The sequence below is a fragment of the Rhinolophus sinicus genome, chromosome 5 (assembly GCF_057876585.1).
Source record: "Rhinolophus sinicus isolate RSI-liver-muscle chromosome 5, RSI-T2T, whole genome shotgun sequence".
Classification (NCBI taxonomy): Eukaryota; Metazoa; Chordata; class Mammalia; order Chiroptera; family Rhinolophidae; genus Rhinolophus; species Rhinolophus sinicus.
Genome location: NC_142505.1, coordinates 35,482,959 through 35,506,168, shown reverse-complemented (window position 1 = coordinate 35,506,168; position 23,210 = coordinate 35,482,959). Strand labels below are relative to the sequence as shown.

General features: G+C 33.7%; 1 protein-coding gene across 3 annotated transcripts in view; it reads left to right on the top strand.

Annotated features, from left to right (window-relative positions):
- STAG1 (STAG1 cohesin complex component) overlaps positions 1 to 23,210 on the top strand; it is a 354,275-nt gene that overhangs the window by 279,332 nt on the left and 51,733 nt on the right. For all 3 annotated transcript variants that reach the window (XM_019747971.3, XM_019747962.3, XM_074312886.2), the window contains 6 exons: positions 2,266 to 2,369; positions 7,028 to 7,120; positions 7,228 to 7,317; positions 7,481 to 7,684; positions 8,658 to 8,728; positions 9,799 to 9,886. In XM_019747971.3, coding sequence (XP_019603530.1) covers positions 2,266 to 2,369; positions 7,028 to 7,120; positions 7,228 to 7,317; positions 7,481 to 7,684; positions 8,658 to 8,728; positions 9,799 to 9,886 — 650 coding nt within the window. The remainder of the gene's footprint in view (positions 1 to 2,265; positions 2,370 to 7,027; positions 7,121 to 7,227; positions 7,318 to 7,480; positions 7,685 to 8,657; positions 8,729 to 9,798; positions 9,887 to 23,210) is intronic.

Below are 23,210 nucleotides of genomic sequence, written 5' to 3'. Positions count from 1 at the left end.
CTGAAAAATCTGATGATAATCTCATGGGCTTTCCTTTGTAGGTTATTGTCTTCTTTTCCCTGCTGCTGTGAGGATTCTTCCTTTTTTGTTGATTTTTGACAGCTTCAATACAATGTGCCTTGGAGAAGGCCTGTTGGGGTTGAGGTAATTAGGTGTTCTATTTGCTTCTTGGATTCAAGGATCCAGTTCTTTCCACAAGTTTGGGAAGTTCTTTCTGTTTCCTGTCTCTTCTCCTCCTGATATGCCCATTATTCTCATATTGCTCTGTCTGATGGAGTCAGCAAGTTCTTGTAGAGTTCTTTAATTTCTTTTAACTCTCAAGTCTCTCTCATCTTCGATCTGTGTCATTTCCAGATTTCTATCTTTGATGTCACTGGTTCTTTCCTCCATCTGGTCAGCTCTATCGTCCTAAGCTGGCTATTTCATTCTTCATTTCTTTTATTGAGTTCTTATTCTCCAAACATTCTATTTGGTTCTTTTTTAAAATTTCAATCTCTTTGGTAAAATGTTCATGTTGTCCTTTGATTGTGTTTCTGAGTTCATTTAACTGCCTGTCTGTGTTTTCTTGCATCTCGTTGAGTTTTTTCAGAACTGCAATCTTGAATTCTCTGTCATTTAAGTCCCATATTTCCATGTCTTTAAGTTCATTTTCTGGAAACTTTTCACTTTCTTTCTGTGCTGCCTTTTTACGTTGGTTATTCATGACAATTAGTGAATTATTATTTCCCTTTCTAGGCATCTACAGGAGTGGGTTCAGCAACAGGTTGGTAGGAAGAGGTCTTTCCTTTGCTTCCCAGTAGGTGTTGATAGAATGCTTTATTTTCTTTCCAACTGCAGCCTTTAATTCTCTCTCATGTTGTAGTGTTATATTTTCTCTGCACTTTCTGTTTTCTGACACAGTGGGAGGATTCCCTGGAAGGTGGACTTCTCCTCTGTGAACAGGATGCCTGGGTCTCAGGGAACCGCCTCCATTGGGGGATGTGTAAAGCTTCTGAAGTTCTGAAGGTCTTCCTGCACCAGATTCAGGGACTGTGTGTTTCAGCAGCTCTGTTTATCCTTACAGGGATCTGCCCAGATAGGTCGAGGCGGGGATGGGGGTGGGTTTTGAGCGGTGGCTGTGAGCAATGGCGGTGACACCAGCACAGCCTGTCCTGCCCCCGGGGCTCCCTGTCCGGACCTAGGTGGGCTGCAAGTCTGTAGCTGTGGGGCCGCAGTTCTCAGAACTGCAAATATTCTGTTCTTTTGATCTGACACTGCTACCATTCTGTTTTTAGGACTGGGAGGATGGGTGTGGGTGAGATCTGGGAGGGTAGGTAGGAGATGGCTAGGCTCCGTGCCTAAGCCTTCTGGTCTCTCCTTGGCAGTGAGAGGGCTTAAACCTCCATTTTCACCCTTCTTCCTCAGTCTTTGCTCTGAGGTCTCTGCCGTTGGGTTCAGCCGTGTTATATGCTCATCCCTCAGGTGGGACTGTGGGCCATAAGGGGACTACCGGCAGTCCGAATTCTTCCCTCTCCCGTGACTGCGGTTGCTCTGGACTGCAGGGAGCTCGGAGCTCCGAGCTTGGTCTGCATCCAGCGCCCATGTGGCCTGCTTCTTCACACTTCCCTCTTCCCTCCTCCCCTGCTCACCCAATGTGTCCACCTTTAGATTATTTCAGTTGCACATCTCTTAGCCTTGCCTATCTGCTCTACAGGGAATCCTTTGTGGAATTATAGTTGTTCAATTTGTTGTAAATTCCAGGGGGGATTTCAAGAGGCTCACTTCACGCTGCCATTTCTATGATGTCATCATAATAATTTATAATTAAGGAAATTATTCATATGAGTATGCAGTGACTTGATGTTTAAAATCTATTGTTAATTTTTTTAAAATATGTTGAAAGATAGCATGATCTTTTTTTTAAAAAGATACCTTGTTATGTCTTTGAATACGATATAGAAGGATATAGAGCTTTGAAATGATATAGAAGGAAATACAGTAAAATTCTGGCAATGCCTAACTCAGAAGCATAGTATTAGAAGAAACCAAGTATTAGAGAAAACAAGTTTATCCTCTTTTACTTTGTATATGATATGTCTTTTCTTGTTTGACTTAACAACAAGCACATAGCTACTTTTTAGAAAAAGGAAAACAAGGTACAGCACTTAATTTGTCTTTAAAATAATTAGTAATAGAATATGTTTGCAGTTTTTTTATAACTGTGTTCATTTTTAATGCATTTTTATTATAAATCTACTCATACTAATGTGTTTTGTTTCTCCTTAGCAATGTCTGACCGTCAAGAGAGCGCTCTTATAGAGCTAATGGTTTGTACAATTCGTCAAGCTGCTGAGGCACATCCTCCAGTGGGAAGGGGTACTGGCAAGAGAGTAAGTTATATTAATGAGAAATCTACAAAAAGGTTTTTAATATAATTAACTGTCTTACGTATTTGACAATTATACTGGTATTTGTATCCCTCAATGCATGGTATTTTTGTAAACGACACATGTTGTGGTTCTTCACCTTTATAGCCTGTCAGCTATAATCATGTTCCAAAAATAGATTCTTTTCTTCCATGCTCTGATAGCACCTGTACCTGCTTCTATTCTAGTACTTATAAGAATTTTCACATTTATAGTCTTTTAAAATTGCAGAAAGGCCCTAAAGGTAAACTGCCTAGTTTGCAAGCTCTTCTATTTAACAACTATGTAATCTTTGGATACTTATTTTCTTTGTGCCTTTATTTCCTCACCTGTAATATGGAAGCTAATAATGCAGGTTTAATATTACTAAAGATGAATTGAGATAATCATAGATGGGAAGGCTGGCTCTGGTGATATGAAGAGGTAGGCAGTTCCTCTCTGCAAGAAAAAAATAAGTATGTGTATGGCAACTATACTTGAATTAAAAAGAGCTATATATTCCAGATTTAAAAAAGAGAAAAGGTGTAAAAATTTAAAAATGTAAAAAAACAAACTGACAACATATCAGGGCTTTGGAAATTTACCAAAGATAAAAAACAAATTGACAAGTATTTTTCTTGAAAAACCGCTAAAGCTCCCAGTAAAAGCACCAGGCTTTCTTGCCTGAGGTTACAATATACACACACCTCACTAGTGTGATTGATGAGATCTGTAGTTTTACCAGAGTGGTACTGTCCACAAAAACCAGCAGCTTGCTGTCAGCGGGGTAGACTCAATAAGGCACAAGTAACAAAAGTCCTTTTGTCAACTAGTAATGGCAAACTTGGTAGAAAAGACCAAGGAAAACCCATAGTTGTGATATACAGAGGTTGTGGTCCCAGTTGGTAAGAACAATGGACTGGCCCAGAATCTAACTAAAAAATTCTGGAAATGAGAAATCTATAAAAGAGTTAGATAAGCTATCCACACATTCTTGGCTGACTGGGAAACCTGAGAGAACCCAAGAGAAAACAAGTCAAGCCAAACTTAAGAAATGGCTGAGCTGAACTTTGAATATGCTCTCTAACCTACAAACAGATCAGGTCTCAGAGGAGAGAAGCCTTACAGATTTGAAGTATTTGATTGAGCACAACCTCTGCCCAAATCATTGACTGACGAATAATCTGTTGAAAAACGGGACTCCTAGGAAGACAAGTGAAAAACAATAAGAATAAAAACGCCAAGCAGAGGCCACACATCATGGGAGAGACAAATTGTACTGTTTAAGTTAAAAGTTACTTAATTTTAAAATGAAACTTTAACAGAATAAGATAAAATCCATAGTTACTATATTATCCAGATACGTCCACTTTTCCAGAAAAATTATAGGCAAAGAAACAGTAAAATGTGGCTATACTCAGGGATAAAAGCAGACAATAGAAATGGCTTCTCAGTAGGTCCAGTTGTTGGGTTTAGCAAAGTCTTCAGAGCCCTTTTTGTAAATATGTTCAAAGAAAGGAAAATATGTTCAAAGAATCACAAGAAAAAAAGTGACAAAAAATAAGGGACCTCCGAAATGAAAAACCAAATGGAAATTCTGAATTGAAAAGTAAAAGACAGAAATGTAAAATTCATTAAATGGGCTCAAAAAGAGATTTGAAATGAAAGAAACAGTGAATATGGAGAGAGATTACTAGAAATTATCCATTCTGAAGAAGAGAAAGATAAAAGGATAGAAGATAAATGAACAGTCTGAGAAATCTGATAACAGCCCTAATATATCAGATTTGTGTAATGGGGTCCCAGGAAGAAAGGAGTGAGACAAAGAGGAAGGAAAAACATTTGAAGAAATCATTGCCAAAAACTTCCCAAATTTTATGAGAAACATTAATCCACAGATCTAAAGAGCTTAACAAAACTAAGCAGGATAAACAAAAAAATCACCTGTAGACACAGGATAATCATACTGTTGAAAGCCAAAAACAAAAAATCTTGAAAACATCAAGAGAAAAACAACTCATGTAGAGAGGGCAACAGCATTAGGGTTAGCAGTGGATTTTTTATCAATAAAAGTGGAGGCCAGAAGACATAGAATGACATATTCACTGAAAGACAACAAAATTGCGAGCCAAAAATTCTAAATCCAGTAAAATTATCTTTCAAATATGATGGTAAAATAAAAACATTCCCAGATAAACAAAGATTGCGAGACATGTTGCTAAAAGACCTGCCTTAGAAGAAATACTGAAAGAAGTCCTTTATGCGCTAAAGAATAATACCAGGTGGTAACTAATCAACAGAAAGGAATGAAGAGTACCAGAAATAGCAAATATATGGTGGATATAAAAGGCTGTGTATATTACACATTTTTAAAATTGTTTTCTCTTAATTTCTTTAAAGGGACATGAGATTATTTGAAGCAGTAATCATAACACTATAGTATTAAGATGATATGATATATAGATATATGTGACAATAGCACAAAGAAGAATAAAGAAAATGTAACTATATTGGAGCAAAATTGCCATTTTTTGCTGTTAATTAATTCAGTATTAAGCTGGAGTTGATTTTAATAAGTTAAAGAAGTATAATGTAATCCCTAAAGCAACCACTCATACCTAAAAAGAGAATACAAGATCTACAGAGAAGTTATAATCGTACACTAAAAAACGTTTAACCCCAAAGATGGCAGTTAAGGAGGAACAGAGAAACACAAAAAAAGACGTAAGCTATACAGATAACTATAGCAGAATGGCTGACATAAATTTAACCATATCAAAAATTACATTAAATATGAATACAGGTATAGGAAAGAATCCAAAAAAATGGAGATTGAGGAAACTATGGACTGGGTATGAAATGAAATGATACTAAGGAATTATTGTTTCATTTTGTTGGAGATTGTTTTATTAAGCCTTCCTCTGTCAGAAACATAGTCTTAAATATTTATGGGTGAAATGATACATGAAGAATTTGCCTTAAAATGCTTCAGAAGAAAAAAAACTTTAGGGGAACTGATGAAACAATAACGATAGTATGAGTGTTTTTGAAATTTTCCAAAATAAAATTTAAAAAATATGTATAGTCCCAACTTGGACTGAGAGCCCCTTCAAGCTAATTTCTTGTCCTTTTGACATGTCTTATCATTTTTGGGAGCACTTTCTTGCTTTCTTTTAGAGCAAGATACTCAGGTTCACTTTCTGTCTTTACTGTTTATATTATCTATTGCTATGTAAAAAATTACTTCAAAACTTAGAGGCTTAAAACAATAAGCCTTCATTATCTCATAGTTTCTGTGGGTCAGAAACTTGGGAATGGCTTAGCTGTGATTTTAACTTAGGGTCTTTCATAGGGTTGCAGTTAAGATGTTAGTCAGGACTTTAGCCTCTGAAGGCTTGTTAATTTGCTGTGTCTATAATGGCTCACTCACATGGCTGATTATTTGGTGTTGATTGTTGGTAAGAGGCCTTAGATCCTCACCATGTGGCCACTTTATAAATGTGAACCTCAATGTTTGAGAATATGTGCAAGAAGTAACGGGCTCGTATCTGATTCTTTTTTCTGGGGCTTTATTGTTTTTCAACCTCTTACACATGCAAAATAATCACTTTGGAATGACGTACCAATATTGTATTTAGTTCTGTACAAAGCAAAGGCACTAGATATAAAGTAGAATATATGTCTAGAAAGGTATTCAGGATATTGAGAAGTCTCGAAATTCATTTGACAATATATGAAAGGTCTAAGGATACTGATTTTGGGGAAATAGCTATCTTTGATTATATGATTATTAGGTCAGGCACTTATTTCATCCTCATCTTATTCTCCCTTGGATCATTCGCTTTGGGGGAAGCCAGCAGCAATGTCAGGAGTACATAAACAGCACTAACACTGGAGTATTTCTGTTCTGTGAAACCAACATTATGATGGTAAATTCCTTCAAGATAATAACAAAATGCAGAATACTTTGGGGAAATGATTATCTTAACTGAACTTGAATTTTAATATTTTACTTTTGGAACCACCTATGGTTTAACTAGTTGAATTCAGGCTAAAATGATGGGTATCATCTGCTTGAATTTGTTCAGTGACCACAGGCTGTATATATCCCTCTGTCTTGATTATTGCCTAACAGATTTATGAGTTTAAGTTATAAGGAGATCCAAATATGAATGAGTCTAGCCATATTGTTAGTATATGCTATAAAAATAAGTGAAAATTTATTAACTGCTTGATGGTATTAAAAAAACATTAGTTTCTAAATATTTTTAGAGAAGTGTTTAACATATGAGAGATCACTGTTAACATATTGAGATTAAAACACTAGAAAAATTATTTCTCCATTGGTTCTAATATTTTTATATTTATAACTAGTTTTATAGAAATGTTTATTTTTTTCTTTTAATCTAAGCAAGTAACAAAACTTTAATTATTCTTAAATAAGTAGCTATTTAATAAAGTAGTGTATGTTAACTAGAAATTTGCATGAGGCTAGATGTTTTTATTTTAGTAATTAGTTTGTTACGCTCTTCTTAAAATTCTGTTACATAACCTGCCAGGGCTTCATTATTCCATGTAATATTCTATATTTATAAATTAGTATATGACACTCTTATTCTTTGCCCATTTAAATTTATTTCTAGGTGCTAACTGCCAAAGAAAGGAAAACTCAAATTGATGATAGAAACAAATTGACTGAGCATTTTATTATCACACTTCCTATGTTGCTATCAAAGGTACAGTTTTATTTACATTTTTTGTGATAATATATCACTGAGCTTGCTTATTACACTATACTATTAAAGTAATTACTTCTTTTTTCCTTTGCTTCTCCTCCTTCTAGTATTCTGCAGATGCAGAGAAGGTAGCAAACTTGCTACAAATTCCACAGTATTTTGATCTAGAAATTTATAGCACAGGTAGAATGGAAAAGGTAAGACACTATGAAATCGAAATTCTGCTATTATAGTCATATTTATTAACTGGATTATTTTAATTTTATGTGGTTATATATGTTTATTTGTTATTTGACAGATGCTTATTTTTATTTTTTGTTTATTATCTCAATAGCATAGTTTTTCTTTTTTCCTCCTCAGCATCTGGATGCTTTGTTAAAACAGATTAAGTTTGTTGTGGAGAAACACGTAGAATCAGATGTTCTAGAAGCCTGCAGTAAAACCTACAGTATATTATGCAGTGAAGAATATACCATCCAGAACAGAGTTGACATCGCTCGAAGCCAGCTGATTGATGAGTTTGTAGATCGATTCAATCATTCTGTGGAAGATCTGTTGCAAGAGGTCTGTTTAAAGTTAATGTGTACATATAATATTTCTAGCTAATAATTATGCAAGGTAGCTGAGTGTGTAAATTATTTTCATTTTAAAATAAAATTTAGTAGAATTCTCTACCCCATTTAGAACTTAGCATAATTATTGCAATTGTTCACTTTATTTTTCTTTTTTTTAAAATCTGTTTTATAAAAGTGAGATTTTTTTTTTCTCTTAAGAAAAATCTTTTTAAGGACTGGCTTTTCTTAAATCATTTTTCATTTTCTATTCCTGGAAACTAATTTGCTTTTAATAGTACTAAATGATCATGATGTGCTAATGAGTAGAACATAAAAGTTAAGTGTGTTTAGAAGGAATGACTGATTACCCATGGTGTGCCCAAGATAGCAGCAAACATCTCCAACTGGTAATTTTTATAATTATTTGTGATTCACGCCTCCTTTTCTCTGCCTCCAATCTGTATAAGGCAACCTGGAACCCTCATAGTTTTCTGTGCTCTGACTAAAGGCTGATACGATTTTGTTTTTAATGCATGTAACCAAATGTTCCCTACGTTTAAATTTAATTTTAACTTTCCAAAAAAATTTTTTCAACCATTTTATTTTTCATTGTGATTTTGAAGCTACAGAAGTAACTGACAGCCAGTAAAATGTTGGAAATAACTATTAAATCTTTAAAGTACATACCCTTTCACTCAATAATTTCAAGAAATTTATCTTAAAGTATTCATCAGAAAAGTGTATAAAGTCATGTTTATGACATTGTTTAAAATGCAAAAATTGGTTATCCCTTGGTGTTGGAATATAGGTGTTTTTTATTTTTTTGGTTTTTTGCTTTGTATTTTACTATTTACCAACAGTGAATTTGTACTGTTTATATAATAGAAAAGAATTTTTCTTTAGGCAGTATTAATAGACTTTCAGGTGAATTTGAGAATGAGTAAAGTTATAGTAATGAGGTGATGTCTACTTTTTATTTATAGGGAGAAGAAGCTGATGATGATGATATTTACAATGTTCTTTCTACATTAAAGCGGTTAACTTCTTTTCACAAGTACGTGGTTTTATTTAAAGTAGATATGCTGAATAACAAATACTAACCAACATAAAACAGATTGGTTTACTTTTTGTTTAGCATCCATATAACAATGGGAAATTTTAGAGAAATAGTGAGATATACTGTATTGTTTTTTCTTTATTCAGATTTTTTTCAGATAAATTATGGGGTTTTATTATAATTTGGTTACTTAAGAAGGAAGATTTATCATCCAGTGTAATGAATGCACACTGTAAAGGTTTAAGTTAATCAGTATTTTCAACAAATTTGATGAGCCTATAAGCTTGAGTTTCATAGGCATAATTTTCAATTGATAGCTTTTAAAAATCTTACTAAATAAGAAAGAGTGTTTGGGGGAATACCATGAAGGTTATTTCTGAGCTTTTATTCCTGAATTGTTCTTGTTTATTTATGTAGACAGAATAGTCGGATTTGAATAAGGAAAAAAAGCTCATTCAATGAAATAAATGTCATTTTCAGATTGTAATTTGTATGTCCCTTTATTGATGGGTTTGTAAATCAATTCAGCATTATTGTTTTGAAGTCTTCAGCCCATGTAAATAGCTACACTAAATTTATTGAGCGTTGCCATATTTTCTTTCCCCTGGTTTTGTCAATTCTCTTTTTCAAAAATACATGTGTTTGTATTTTGAAATTGTGAATGGATTTTAAAATATATTGGTTTAAGGTATTTTTAAAAAGAAAGAAAGTTTACCCATGTGGAATATAAGCTTAGATGGACCATGTGGTAGTAACCTTCACTGAAATACATGAAATTTTATTGTTATTGGTTTCTTTCAATGAATTCCTTCCTAATATCAGCTTGAGCTCTCTCCATACCCCTCCTATTCTCCCTCTCTTGTTTACCCCTTCCTTCCTTCCTTCCTTCCTTCCTTCCTTCCTTCCTTCCTTCCTTCCTTCTTTCCTTCCTTCCTTCCTAAGAGCCCTCAAACATTTTTATTACAGATCTTTTTCAATTTTGCAGTTCTTCCAGTCACTGAAAGTAAGCTCAAATTTAAGTTTTCTTGTACTCTAGAATAAAGTTAATACATTTTTGTTTATTTTAGTGCTCATGACCTTACAAAATGGGATCTGTTTGGTAATTGCTACAGATTATTGAAGACTGGAATTGAACATGGAGCTATGCCAGAACAGGTAGGAGTTTATTAATATTCCTTCTATGTCGGTTTGGAAAGCTAAGCTTTTCTGTCACCACACAGGATTATCAAAAGCCTTTCATAGAAAGTAATTGATAATTCTTTAATATAGCCACCTCCTTTGAGAATTGTTGCCATAGTGACAGAATGCTGCCTGTACATGTATTGTATATCTTCAGGTTTGAGCAGGAAAAAAATGGAGAACCATTGCTATGATGTTCTTAAAATTTTAATATTAAGGTGAACATTACTACTCTTCTAGGGAAAATATCAATGCTTACTATAGTAGCCGTTTCAAAACTTGATTAATTCAATATAATGAAAATTTCTGATCATGACTGTATTTCAGTCACTATTCTAGGTATTGATAATAGTAAGTGTGGCTTAATTTTTCTTATAGCACCATAGGTAAATTGGTTTGGGAACTTCTAGCAGATTGTAGAACTTTTTGCATTCATATGTAAGTTGGAGAGGAAAGGGCAGGATTCAACAAACTTTCTCTAGTCTGGAAGAGACTTAGAATAGCCAACATAATTCTATATAAGAATTGTCATTAATTAATTGTTAATTGACAGCTAAGTTATTGTAATTAATTTTATACTTGTTACAATTAATTTTATTGTTAATCATTACAATTATTGTTGATAACAATTACAACCTGTTGTTAATGAAGAGTTATTTTGTGCACTGCAGACATTCATTTATGTTAACCAAAATACCAACCCCATAGTTATGTACAGGTACTGTTTGGGGGTGAGATCTCATCTATTCTCATTTGGTAATATGGAATGCTTAGATGATACTTCAATATGCTAAAGCAGTAAGAATTTCAATAGATGTAACAATTATAATTTTATATTAAAAGTTAATCACAGAAACAGTGCTGAGTTATTGCTATGATTAATTTTTTAAGTTGCCTAACACTGTTCATGCTTTTTATCCCTTCTTTATGTAATAGCTACTCGTAATAATAAATGTCGCTGGTTATGTTAGGTATTTTTATTGTAGTTTGTGGAAAGAGGCTAAATATTTGACCCGATTGTTTTTCTTCATTTATTACTGACTCTTCAACTTCCATCCTCTCTTCATCTCAAACTTTTTAATAGCCTAAATACAATTCAGTGATATTCTCAAGCTGTGATTCAAAGTTGAAAGGGAATGATAAAGTTAAGATATTCCTTTTCTGGTTTTCTCATTTTCCTCAAGAAGAGAATAAGAGTAACACAACTCTGTTTCATTTACGGGTTATCACTATGTCTAAATTTATTTTTTAATTCACTGCATTGTCATTTATTGTCTTAGAACTGACTTGTAAAAGTCTCACAGTGTTGTCTTCTATGGTTATTTCGATTTTCTATTAGTTTTCACTGCATATGTATTACTTGCCCTATTTTATTTTAAGTTTTTAAAATAAGAGAACGTATTTATGTGACATTTACTTTAACTTTTTGTTAACTTCTTAGACACATATTCTTAAACTTGAATCGTGTGAAGTTTGAGTGCATCACTACTAGATTATACTCTTCTTTATTTTAGCAATTAGAAATTGTTTAGCATTCAGTAGCTCTTAGAAACATCTCTTTAGATACCCAGTATTGAAAATCCAAAACTATATTCAAACAATTCTTCGTAGAACCATGCAAGCTCATATTTTAGATTCCAACTCTGTACTTTCAATTAGAATCCAGAGAAAACATCCTTTTGGAGCAAGGATATCAATGAACTACCAAAATGTTTGCTATTATTAACCCTCAGTTGTACTTAACATTTTGAAGATACCTTAAAATTTACTGTCTAGCTATTTTGGGGAAATGTATTGTCCATATGCTTAACTGTTTTGTGTGTTCAACTAGAATTTTCCCAATCCCACTCTTCAGGGTTAACAGAATTTTTTTTTCTTCTTCCATGCCAGTACTGTTTTAACTATTATAGTAATAGCTTCAGAATATGTAAGACCAAAATTTAAAAGAATTTATCTATTCTTATGATAACTTTTTAAAGTGAAATTATAGAGAACTTATAATTAAAAATGAATTTTATCTCCTTCACCTGATTCATCAATTGTCAGTAGTTTTTCACAATTGCACACTTACGTGCCTTCTCCCCCTCCCCCTCCCCCTCTATTTATCTGTATATTTATATATTAATATAAGTTTAAATCCTCTCTATATTTATATATTTATCAATGTAAAACATATATTAATAATATGTTTTACAACAATTTTTCCCCAGCCCAGAATCCAAACCATATAGTTATGTCCTTCTTTTTCCCCCTCTCTCTTCATCTGGACTGGTTTCTTTGTCTTTTTTTTAATCTGGTGTTTGTCTTTCATAGCGTTAACATTGGGAAGAGTACACACCACTTATTTTATAAAAGGTTCTTGATTTAGTTTTGTCTGCTCTACGTATTTAGATTTAGATTATACATTCTGGGCAAAAATTCTACTTAAATAATATTCTGTCATCAGTGTGTCACATCAGGAAGTACATGATGTCAATTTATTTACTATTGGTGATATTAACTTAGATCACTTAAGTAAGGTGGGGTCTGTAAAGTTTCTGCTGTGTAGAGTTACCATTTTATTGTTTTTCAATTATAAGTAATTTGTGGGAAGATTTTTAAAAACTATATAAATAGTCCTGTTTCTTATCAAATTTTGCTGTAATAATTTTAGCATTCATTTATGATTCTTGCCTGACTCACTTATTACTCTCATGGTCAAAAAATGGTAACCGAAATGGTGATTTTCTAACTGTCATTTATTTTCTATTTAATTGTTGGCATTCTGCTATCAGGAAGAACTTTTTCTTCTCCCTTTATTAATTTATTCATTCATTTTTTACATTTTAAATTCATTTTTTAAAATCTGTCAGTGTGGACTTATGCAATCCTGTTTTTTTCCTATCTACTCCACTGGTTAAAATTGATTACTATTGTTATTTATTTTGGTGCTCAAAATATTGCAGATTTAGCAAGAGGGAATTCCTTTCAAACCTGTTCTTGTGTGCTTTAGATAATGTTTTTGAGCACTTCCGTCCTTTCTGGCACAAGAATATGTTCAAGTGTCTGTTGATGTCCTCCCCTATGCTAGTGAATTTTTAACCTCTGAAAAGTATTAAAAGTTATTACAATTCTATAACCAAAATTATTAACTTACAAAGAATCCATATTTCAAAGTTTATTGTAGTAGTCATACGATTTTTTGTGAAATAAAGGCAATAAATATTTAAATTGTCCTTATTCTGTTTTGGGGCTTTGTGCCTATTTCTTGTTGATATACTTGAAAGTTTAAACCTTATCTTAGATAACATGTAAGAAAAATAAAATAATAAAATGTTAAGCTTCTGCTTTAATAATATAGTTTCCAAAATTATCTGTTAATTCTAACAATTGAAAACTCATAAAAAAATTTGTAAATTATTTTGGTAAAGATAGGCATACCTTATTTTATGGCATTCAACTTTATTATACTTTGCATATATATTGTGTGTGTGTGTGTGTGTGTGTGTGTGTGTGTGTGTTTAATTAAAGTTTATTGGGGTGACAATTGTTAGTTACATTGTGTTTTTTACAAATTAAAGGTTTGTGGCAACGCTGAGTTAAGTCATTTTTCCAACAGCATTTACTCACTTTGTGTCTCTCTCACATTTTGATAATTCTCACAATGTTTCAAACTTTTTCATTATTATTATATTTGTTATAGTGATCAGTGATCCTTGATGCTACTATTGTAATTGTTTCAGGGCACTACAAACTGCACCCATATAAGATGGAGAACTTAATAAATGTGTGTATGTTCTGACTACTCCATTACCTGTGGTGATCTTGTCTCTCTTCCTCTCCTTGGACTTCCCTGTTCCCTGGGACACAACAATATTGAAATTAGTTCAATTAATAACCGTACAATGTCCTCTAAGTGTTGGAATGAAAGGAAAAGTCACATGTCTCTTACTTTAAATCAAAATGATTAGAAATTCTGAAGCTTATTGAGGAAGGCATGTTGAAAGCTGATATGGATGAAAGTTAGGCCTCTTGAGCCAAACAGCCAAGTTGTGAATGCGAAGGAAATTAAAAGTGCCACTCCAGGGAACATACTAATAAGAATGTGAAACATCCTTATTGCTAATATGGAGGAAGTATTAATTGTCTGAATAGAAGACCAAACCAGCCACGACATTCCCTTAAGCTAAAACCTAATCCAAAGCAAGACCTTACCTAACTCTAATTCTGTGAGGACTGAGAGAGATGAGGAAGCTGCAGTAGAAAAATTTGAAATATTAGAGGTTCGTTCATGAGGTTTAAGGAAAGAAGCTGTCTCCATAATATAAAAGTGCAAGGTGAAGCAGCCAATGCTGATGTAGAAGCTGCAGTCTTATCCGGAAGATCTAGCTAAGATAATTATGAAGGTGGCTGCAAAGTAAACAACAGATTTTCAATGTAGATGAAACAGTCTTGTATTGGAAGAAGATGCCATCTAGGACTTTCATAGCTAGAGAGAAGTCAATACCTGGCTTCAAAGGACTGGGTGATTTCTCTTGTTAGGGGCGAATGCAGCTGGTGATTTTCAGTTGAAGCCAATTCTCATTTATCATTCTGGAAATCCTAGGACCCTAAAGAATTATGCTGTATCTACTCTGCTTGTGCTCTATACATGGAACAGCCTGGACAACAGAACATCTGTGTACAGCACAGTTTACTGAATATTTTAAGCCCACTTTTGAGACCTACTCAGAAAAAAATATTTCTTTCAAAATACTACTATTCACTGACAATGCACCTGGTCACCCCAGAGCTCTGATGGAGATGTACAACGAGATTATTGTTGTTTTCATGCCCTATAACACAACGTCCATTCTACAGCCCATAGATCAAGGAGTAGTTTTTACTTTCAAGTCTTATTTAAGAAATACGTTTCGTAGGGATATAGCTGTCATAGAGGCAGATTCCTCTGATGGATCTGGGCAAAGTAAATTGAACACCTTCTGGGAAGGATTCACCATTCTAAATGCATTAAGACCATTTGTGATTCATGGGAAGAGGTAAAATTCTAACAGGAGTTTGGGAGAAGTTGATTCCAACCCTCATTGGATAGGTTATGGCTTATTATATAAATAATGGAGTCATGCATTCTTTAGAAGCATGTTGATGGATTCATACTTTCCTTAGAAGAGTACACATTTATTTCCTTGACTTGGCTTAGAAATTATTTCAATTACCCACTTCTAACTGTTCCTTGGGTGTGTCATATAAAAACCTTTTGGGACTTGCCACACACACACACACCAAATATACCACCTACGTAGTCATTATTGACCAAACATGTATTTGAGTTTCAGGTCCTGAGGATATAGGTATATTAGAAGCAGTTCTTAATCTCAAAAGACTTTTGATTTTTTTTTAAATCTACCTCCTGAATATTTCTTCTCATTATCATTTTTCCAGCCCTGCCACCATTTCTTTAGTTTAATCTCTCATTGTCTCTTGTGAATCACAGTAGCAGCTGTCTATTTTGTCTTAATAACCTCAATTTCACTCTCTCTCCAATCTAGGCTCTGTTTAAGTAATTTTTAACTATATGCATCAGGTAGCATTATGGAGGTTTTGTTTTTTAATACTGACGTACTCTCAAATACCGTTGTGAGAATAAATTGGTATAATCCTATTAAAAGGTTATTTGTCACTCTCCATCAAAATTAAAAGTGGACATACCCTTCATCTGAGCATTTGTAGTTCTGGGAATTTAGACTACAGATATTGTATAAATAATGGATATATATACTTGGACATGTGTATGAATGTTCATTTTAGCATTCTTTATAAAAATTTAAATATCCATCAATAGAGGACTGGTTAGATATGGTAGGATAGTTTTGATTCTGTGCAATGCTAAACAACTATAAAAAATGATGTGGATGCTATTTATGCTATAATATTCTATGTGAAAAGAAATTTAATGAAAAAGGAAAGGAGCAAAATAGTATGTAAATTTAAAAGGATGATAAGATCTATATATACATATTTCTTTTAGTTGACAAGTATTTCTGGGATGATAAATAAGAAACTGTTAGTGGTTTTCTTGGTTGAAAACTACAGATCTTTAGTGTGGTCAAAAAACTTAATTTGAATTGTACAGCATTATACTGTTGGATATTTTATTATGTGTATCTATTGCTTTTTAAAATTAAAAGCCAGATATTTAGTAATGAACAACTGGAAACTGAAAATTTTAAAGTATGTGCCCTTTACAATAGCACCAAAAACATTCAATACTTAGGTATAATTCTTACAAAATATTTGTAAAAACTATAAAACACTAATGAAAGAAATCATCTTAAGTGAAGATATATCATGTTCATGCATTTTGGGACTCAATATTGTTAAAATGTCAATTCTCCCCCAAGTAATCTTAGATTTAATATAATTCCATTTAAAATCCCAGCAGAATTTTTTGTAGAAAATGACAAATTGATTAAAATTTATATGGAAAGGCAAAAGAAATAAAATAACCAAAGTAACTGAAAAAAGAACAAACTTAGATGCCTGATTTCAAACGGTAACTTAGTGTAGTGTTGAAGAAACGATGGATATATAGGTCAAGGGAACAACATAGAGGACACAGTAATAGACCCACACATACATGGTCAGTTGGTTTTTGACAAAGGTGTCAAGGCAGTTCTTCGGAGAAAGGATAATCTTTTCAACAAATGGTACTGAAACAATTGGATATCCATATGCAAAAACATGAATTTTATATATATATAAACTGAAATAGACCAAAGACATGAATGTAAAACCTGCAGCTATAAATATCTAGAAGAGCACATAAGAGAAAATCTTTGGGACCTTTAGTTAATCAAAGATTTCTTAGATACAATACCAAAAGCATTATCCATAAGAGAAAAAATGCAAACGTTAAAATTAAGCACTTCTGCTCGTAAGAGACAGTGTTAAGAGAATTGAAAAGACAAGCCAATAAACTGGTAAATATCTGCAAGTCACATGTTTGATCTCCAACTTCTACCCAAAAATATGAAGATCTCTCAAAATTCAGGTTTTAGAAAAACAGCCCAGTTTTTTTAAACGAACAAAAGAATTAAATAGCTATTTCATCAAAGAAGATGATGACAAATAAGCACACGAAAAGAAACTTATTGGAGAAATTCAAATTAAAACCACCATGAGATACCACTACAAATCTTTTAGAAAGCTTTTGGAACTTCTATACATTGGGAATGCAAAATACTAGTCATTTTGGAAAGCAGTTGGCAATTTCTTATAAAGTTAAATATACACTTCCATATGACCCAGCAGTCCATCTCCTAGGTGTCTATAAAAGTGAAATGAAAAATTAAGTTCACATTAAAACTTATACCTGAATGTTTATAGAGGCTGTATGAATAATTGCCCCAAACTGCAAACAACTCAAATGTCCATCACCTGGTGAATGTATGAAAACAAATTGTAGGCTAACATCTATACAGTAGAATACTACCTCAGTAATAAAATAGAAGGAACTACATGTAACAGTGTAGATGAATCTCACCTCAGTAGCATTATACAGAGTCAAAGAAGCCAGATGCACAGTTACATGTATAATTACATTATACGTTATGGAAAAGGTGAAACTGTAAGGGCAAAAAACATAACCTCCAGGATAGGATAGGTGCTGAGTACAAAAGGGCATGGGAATTTTAGAGATAAGGGAACTGTTCTATATCTTGATTGTTTTGGTGGTTTCGTGACTATACATTGTCAAAACTCAAAGACTTGTATGCTGAAAACAGTAAATTACGCTTTATATATAAATTATGCCATAGTCTTTTACAAATGAAAAAGGATAAAAATTAAAGGAGAACAGTAATTGTTTCTCATACTTACTGAAAGCCATTTCAAAGCCTGCACAATGTATATTTTGAGGTTCACAAAACCCCAGACCAAAACACAACCACAAGAACAAAAGAAAATATTTATCAAGAGGTGGAAATTTTAGAAGCAGGAACCACAGGAAAATTTGATACAATCTTTATTCTTATACTTGAGCCTTCTGCCAAAGCTCAGTTACATAATGATTGCAAAAAATATTTAAAATAAAATATAAAAAAAGTTGCTAAATTCTTTTTTTTAACTGAGGTATTAATTGACATACAAGAAACATAATTTGATATTTGTATATATTGTGATCACCACAATAAGTCTAGTTAACATCTGTCACCATACAGTTACAGAATTTTTTTTTCATGTGACAGAACTTTTAAGATCTACTCTCTAACCAACTTTAATATGCATTACAGTATTATTAACTATAGCCGCCAGGATGCTGTACATTACAACCCCATGACTTATTTATTTTATAACTGGAAGTTTGTAACTTTTGGCTCCCATCACCCATTCCAACCACCCCTTACCTCCTGCCTCTGGCAATCACTGTTTTTCATATCAATGATCTTCGCTGACTTTTTTTTCAGATTCCACATATAAGTGAGATCATACTTTGTCTTTCTCTGTCTGACTTATTTTACTCAGTATAATGCCCTCAAGGTCCATCCATGTTATCACAAATGGCAAGATTTCCTTCTTTTTATGGTTGAATAATATTCTATTGTATATATATATATACTTGGGGTGCCAAAAAATGTATGCAAGTGGACACTTTGGTCAGCGTTGCTCAAGCAGTAGTTTGCAGTAATCAGAAGTGTCTGGACGCTGATGGTAGACACTTTGAGCACCTCTTGTAATTGTAAAAGTCAGATGTAATTTGTATTCATCTTTTGTTATCGGTATATATTGAGTATTACAATTTTAATACAGTTTTCCTTTCTTAAAATGTGTATACATTTTTTTGGCATCCTCTGTATATACCATATTTTCATCCATTCATTTGTCAGTGGACATAAGTTGTTTCTATATCTTGGTTATTATAAATTACACTGCAGTAAACATGGGCATGCATATGTATCTTTTCGAGTTAGTATTTTAGGTTTCTTTGAGTAAATACCCAGAAGTGAATTGCTGGATCATACTGTAGTTCTGTTTTAAATTTTTTTTTTTTTTTGAGGGCCTCCATACTCTTTTTCATAGCTGCATCAATTTACAGGCATACCTCAGAGATATTGAGGATTTGGTTCCAGACCACCACAATAAAACAAGTTGTAAGTAATCTTTTTGCTGGTGAAGGGTCTTTCCCTCATAACCACCTATGAGAAACTTATACAAAACTTTGTGGAATACAATTTGAATATTTCTAGTATATAGTTCCATAGACATGTAGAAAGAAAGGAAGTATTTGTAGTGATTAGAATACATAATATCACCAAAATTAGGTAATTCTTCAACATTGCTTTTTTCCATATCTTAATTTCACATTGATTATTGTTAGTTTGTATATCACTTTTCTAGTAATTTAACAATTAAGGTTTTTTCAAATTCAATATAAAATTTTTAAATATTCTCTTTTCCTTCCACACAAACCACTTTACCAATGTACTTTATAGTATAAATTAGATATTATCAAAAGGTGTCTCAGGGCCAGCAGGTGTATCATATTGAGCATCTTCTAAGTATATATAGTAAGGTGATTTCTGCAGCATTAATAGTCATAACTTCATAGTATTTCGGTATTATTGTTTCTGGCATTCTGACATGAATCAATCATATAATTATGTTTAATAAAACCCTGACATCATCTCATGAGTGTTACATCAAAAGCAGCACAGCTCATCCCTCTAACTCTGATGAGTTATTTTCTGTGCTGAGTAGGCACATTAGAAATACCATTTGCTTAAGTGATCTGAAACCTGAATTTTTAAAAATAAAACCAGCTAAAACTCTCAATTCCTGTAGCATTTCCTTTACTGATTTCTCTTTGATTTATTCTCTCTACATATAGTCATCCTTATGGTTTTTAGTTTATTAAGTAGGGAAGGTAATAGAAACACTATAATAATGGAATATCATATTATTAGATATGCTTTATTTCAGCATGTATTAAAACAAAAATGTAGTAAGAGATCCATCTAAAATGAAGTTCTTTTATATTATGATTCTTAATTTTATTTTCCTGAATTCCATTATTTGTCTCTCTGAAAAATAAGGACAAACATTTCACAAGACAGGAATTTGATGCCAATAAAAAAATCAAAAGGTACCTATCTCCATGGTAATTAGAGAAATGTAAATTAATACCATGTTAAGATACTACTTATACGTAATAAAATCTCCGAATTTAAAACATCTGATCGTATCAAGTGTTGGTGAAAGCATGGAGCCACAGAAACTGTCAAAGAGTGCTAGGCACTGTGGACAACAGTTCGCCACTGTCTACTATGAAGTTAAAACATACGCATGCTATGTGACCCACCAATCCTATTCCTAGAGCAGGGATACTCAAAGTATGGCCCAGGGATCACTGGGAGTGCCCAGGACAGGTCCATGAGGTCACACTGTTTTCATAACAAGAGGAAGATATTACTTGCTTTTTTTAATGCTTGTTCTCTCACAAGTGTACCTTGGAGTACTAGTGTCATATCAAAGAATATCCACATTTATCTACAAAGGCTATTATATTAAAATATACATTTTTGGGCCAGCCGGTGGCTCAGGCGGTTAGAGCTCCATGCTCCTAACTCCGAGGGCTGCTGGTTCAATTCCCACATGGGCCAGTGGGCTCTCAACCACAAGGTTGCCAGTTCAATTCCTCGAGTCCAGCAAGGGATGGTGCGCTCCGCCCCCTGCAACAAAGATTGAACACCGCACCTAGAGCTGAGCTGCCTCCCGGATGGCTCAGTTGGTTGGAGCGCGGGCTCTCAACCACAAGGTTGCCAGTTTGATTCCTCGACTCCAGCAAGGGATGGTGGGCAGCGCCCCCTGCAACTGAAATTGAACACGGCACCTTGAGCTGAGCTGCTGCTGAGCTCCTGGATGGCTCAGTTGGTTGGAACGCGTCCTCTCAACCACAAGGTTGCTGATTTCGACTCCTGCAAGGGATGGTGGGCTGTGCCCCCTGCAACTAGAAAACGGCAACTGGACCTGGAGCTGAGCTGTGCCCCCCCACAATTAAGACTGAAAGGACAACAACTTGAAGCTGAATGGCACCCTCCACAACTAAGATTGAAAGGACAACAACTTGACTTGGAAAAAAGTCCTGGAAGTACACACTGTTCCCCAATAAAGTCCTGTTCCCCTAAAAAAAAAAAAAAAAAAAAAAAAGTATATATATATATACTTTTTTTCCAACTTATCTGTGACTGAGTTTTCTTCATATACTTCAACCAAAACAGCATATTGTAACAGAATGTAGAAGCAGAAATGAAACTCCAGTTTTCTATTAAACCATATATTAGATTTGCAAAAAATGTAAAACTACCATTCTTTGTACTGAATTTTTTTGTTTAGAAAATTTAGAGTTTTTTCAGAAATACTATTATATAAAGTTTTTTAAATGAGTTACATATTGTAAACATTTATTAGTTTTAATTTCCAATATGGTAATATTGATATATAACTCACATAAACAAAAACCTTTTGGGGTCCATAGTAATTTTTAAGAATGTAAGGAGGTCCTGAGAACTAAATACTTCAAGAATCTGCACACTGATGCACCAGGAGATGTATATAAGAATGTTCATCACGGGGCAGCTGGATGACTCAGTTGGTTAGAGCATGAGCTCTGAACAGCAGGGTTCAGATTCCGAATCGATTCCCACATGGATCAGTGAGCTGTGCCCTCCACAACTAGATTGAAGACAATGAGCCGCTACTGAGCTTCCAGAGGGGCGGCCAGATGGCTCAGTTGGTTGGAGCGCAAGCTCTCAGCAACAAGGTTGCTGGTTCAATTCCGGCATGGGATTGTGGGCTGCGCCCACTGCAACTAGGGATTGAAAACAGAGACTGGAGTTGGAGCTGGGCTGCACCCTCCATAGCTAGATTGAAAGACAAGCACTTGGAGCTGATGGGCCCTGGAGAAACACACTGTTCCCCAATATTCCCCAATAAAATTTAAAAAAAAAAAAAGAATGTTTATCGTGGCGTTTTTCATAATGCCCTAAAACTGGAAGCATTGTAAAAGTTCATTTAACAATAAAATGAATAAGTAGGATATCCTAAATATTATACAGGACCAAAAATAATGAACTGCCCTGTTTCCCCGAAAATAAGACCAAGCTGGACAGTCAGCTCTAATGCATCTTTTGGAGCAAAAATTAATATATGATATGATATGATATATGATATCTGGTCTTATAGTAAAATAAGACTGAATCTTATATTGATTTTTGCTCCAAAAGACACATTAGAGCTGTTTGTCCGACTTGGTCTTATTTTCGGGGAAACACGATATAGCTACATGTAACAACATGTATAAATTTTAAACATAAATGTTCAAATGAAAAATTAGATTCAAACTAATGTCTATTGTGTGGTTCTATTTATATGGTGTTCACAACTAGGCATAATAAACTTAGTATTTAGGGAGGTAGACTTAGGTTCTTAAAATTTACTGACTGCCTGATAAGTCAAAATAATTGTTACCCTTAGAGGAAAGAGATTATAGTTGACCTTGAACAGTGTAGGGGTTAGGGGTTCCTACACACACACACACACACACACACACACACACACACACACACACACACACATACCTCCCACACTCAAAAATCCGAGTATGACTTAAATTGGCCCTCTATCTTCAGATTCCCAACCACAGAGGGAAAATACTGTTTTCCCAAACTCATAGGTAACAGAACAAATTGATGGTTGCCAGATGGGAAGGGGGTTGAGGGAAATCGGTGAAACAGATGAAGGGATTAAGAAGAACAAATTGGCAGTTATACAAAAACAGTCACCGGGAAGTAAAGTACAGCATAGGGAATATAGTGATAATATTGTAATATTACAATAATATTGTAGTAACTACGATGTAAGACTTATCAGGGTAATCACTATATAAGTTATAAATGTCTAATCACTTTGTTGTACACCTGTAGCTAATACAGTATTTTATATCACCTGTAACTGAAATTTGAAAAAAAAAAACAAAAACTGTTTTTTATCCGTGATCGGTTGAACCCCTAGGTGCAAAACCCAGAGATGTGGTGGGTCATCTGTATTTATTGAAAAAATTCACATGTAAGTGGACCCTACAGGTCAAGACTGTTCTTCCAGGGTCAGTTGTATATTGGGAAAAGGTGCTGGCAATGTTCTATTTCTTGATCTGAGTGGTAGTTACATAGGTATTTTTCTTCATATTAATTAAGTTTTACAAGGTGTGAGCAAAAAATATGGTGAATGTTTAAAAAAAATTATTACAGTAAAAGACACATTGCTA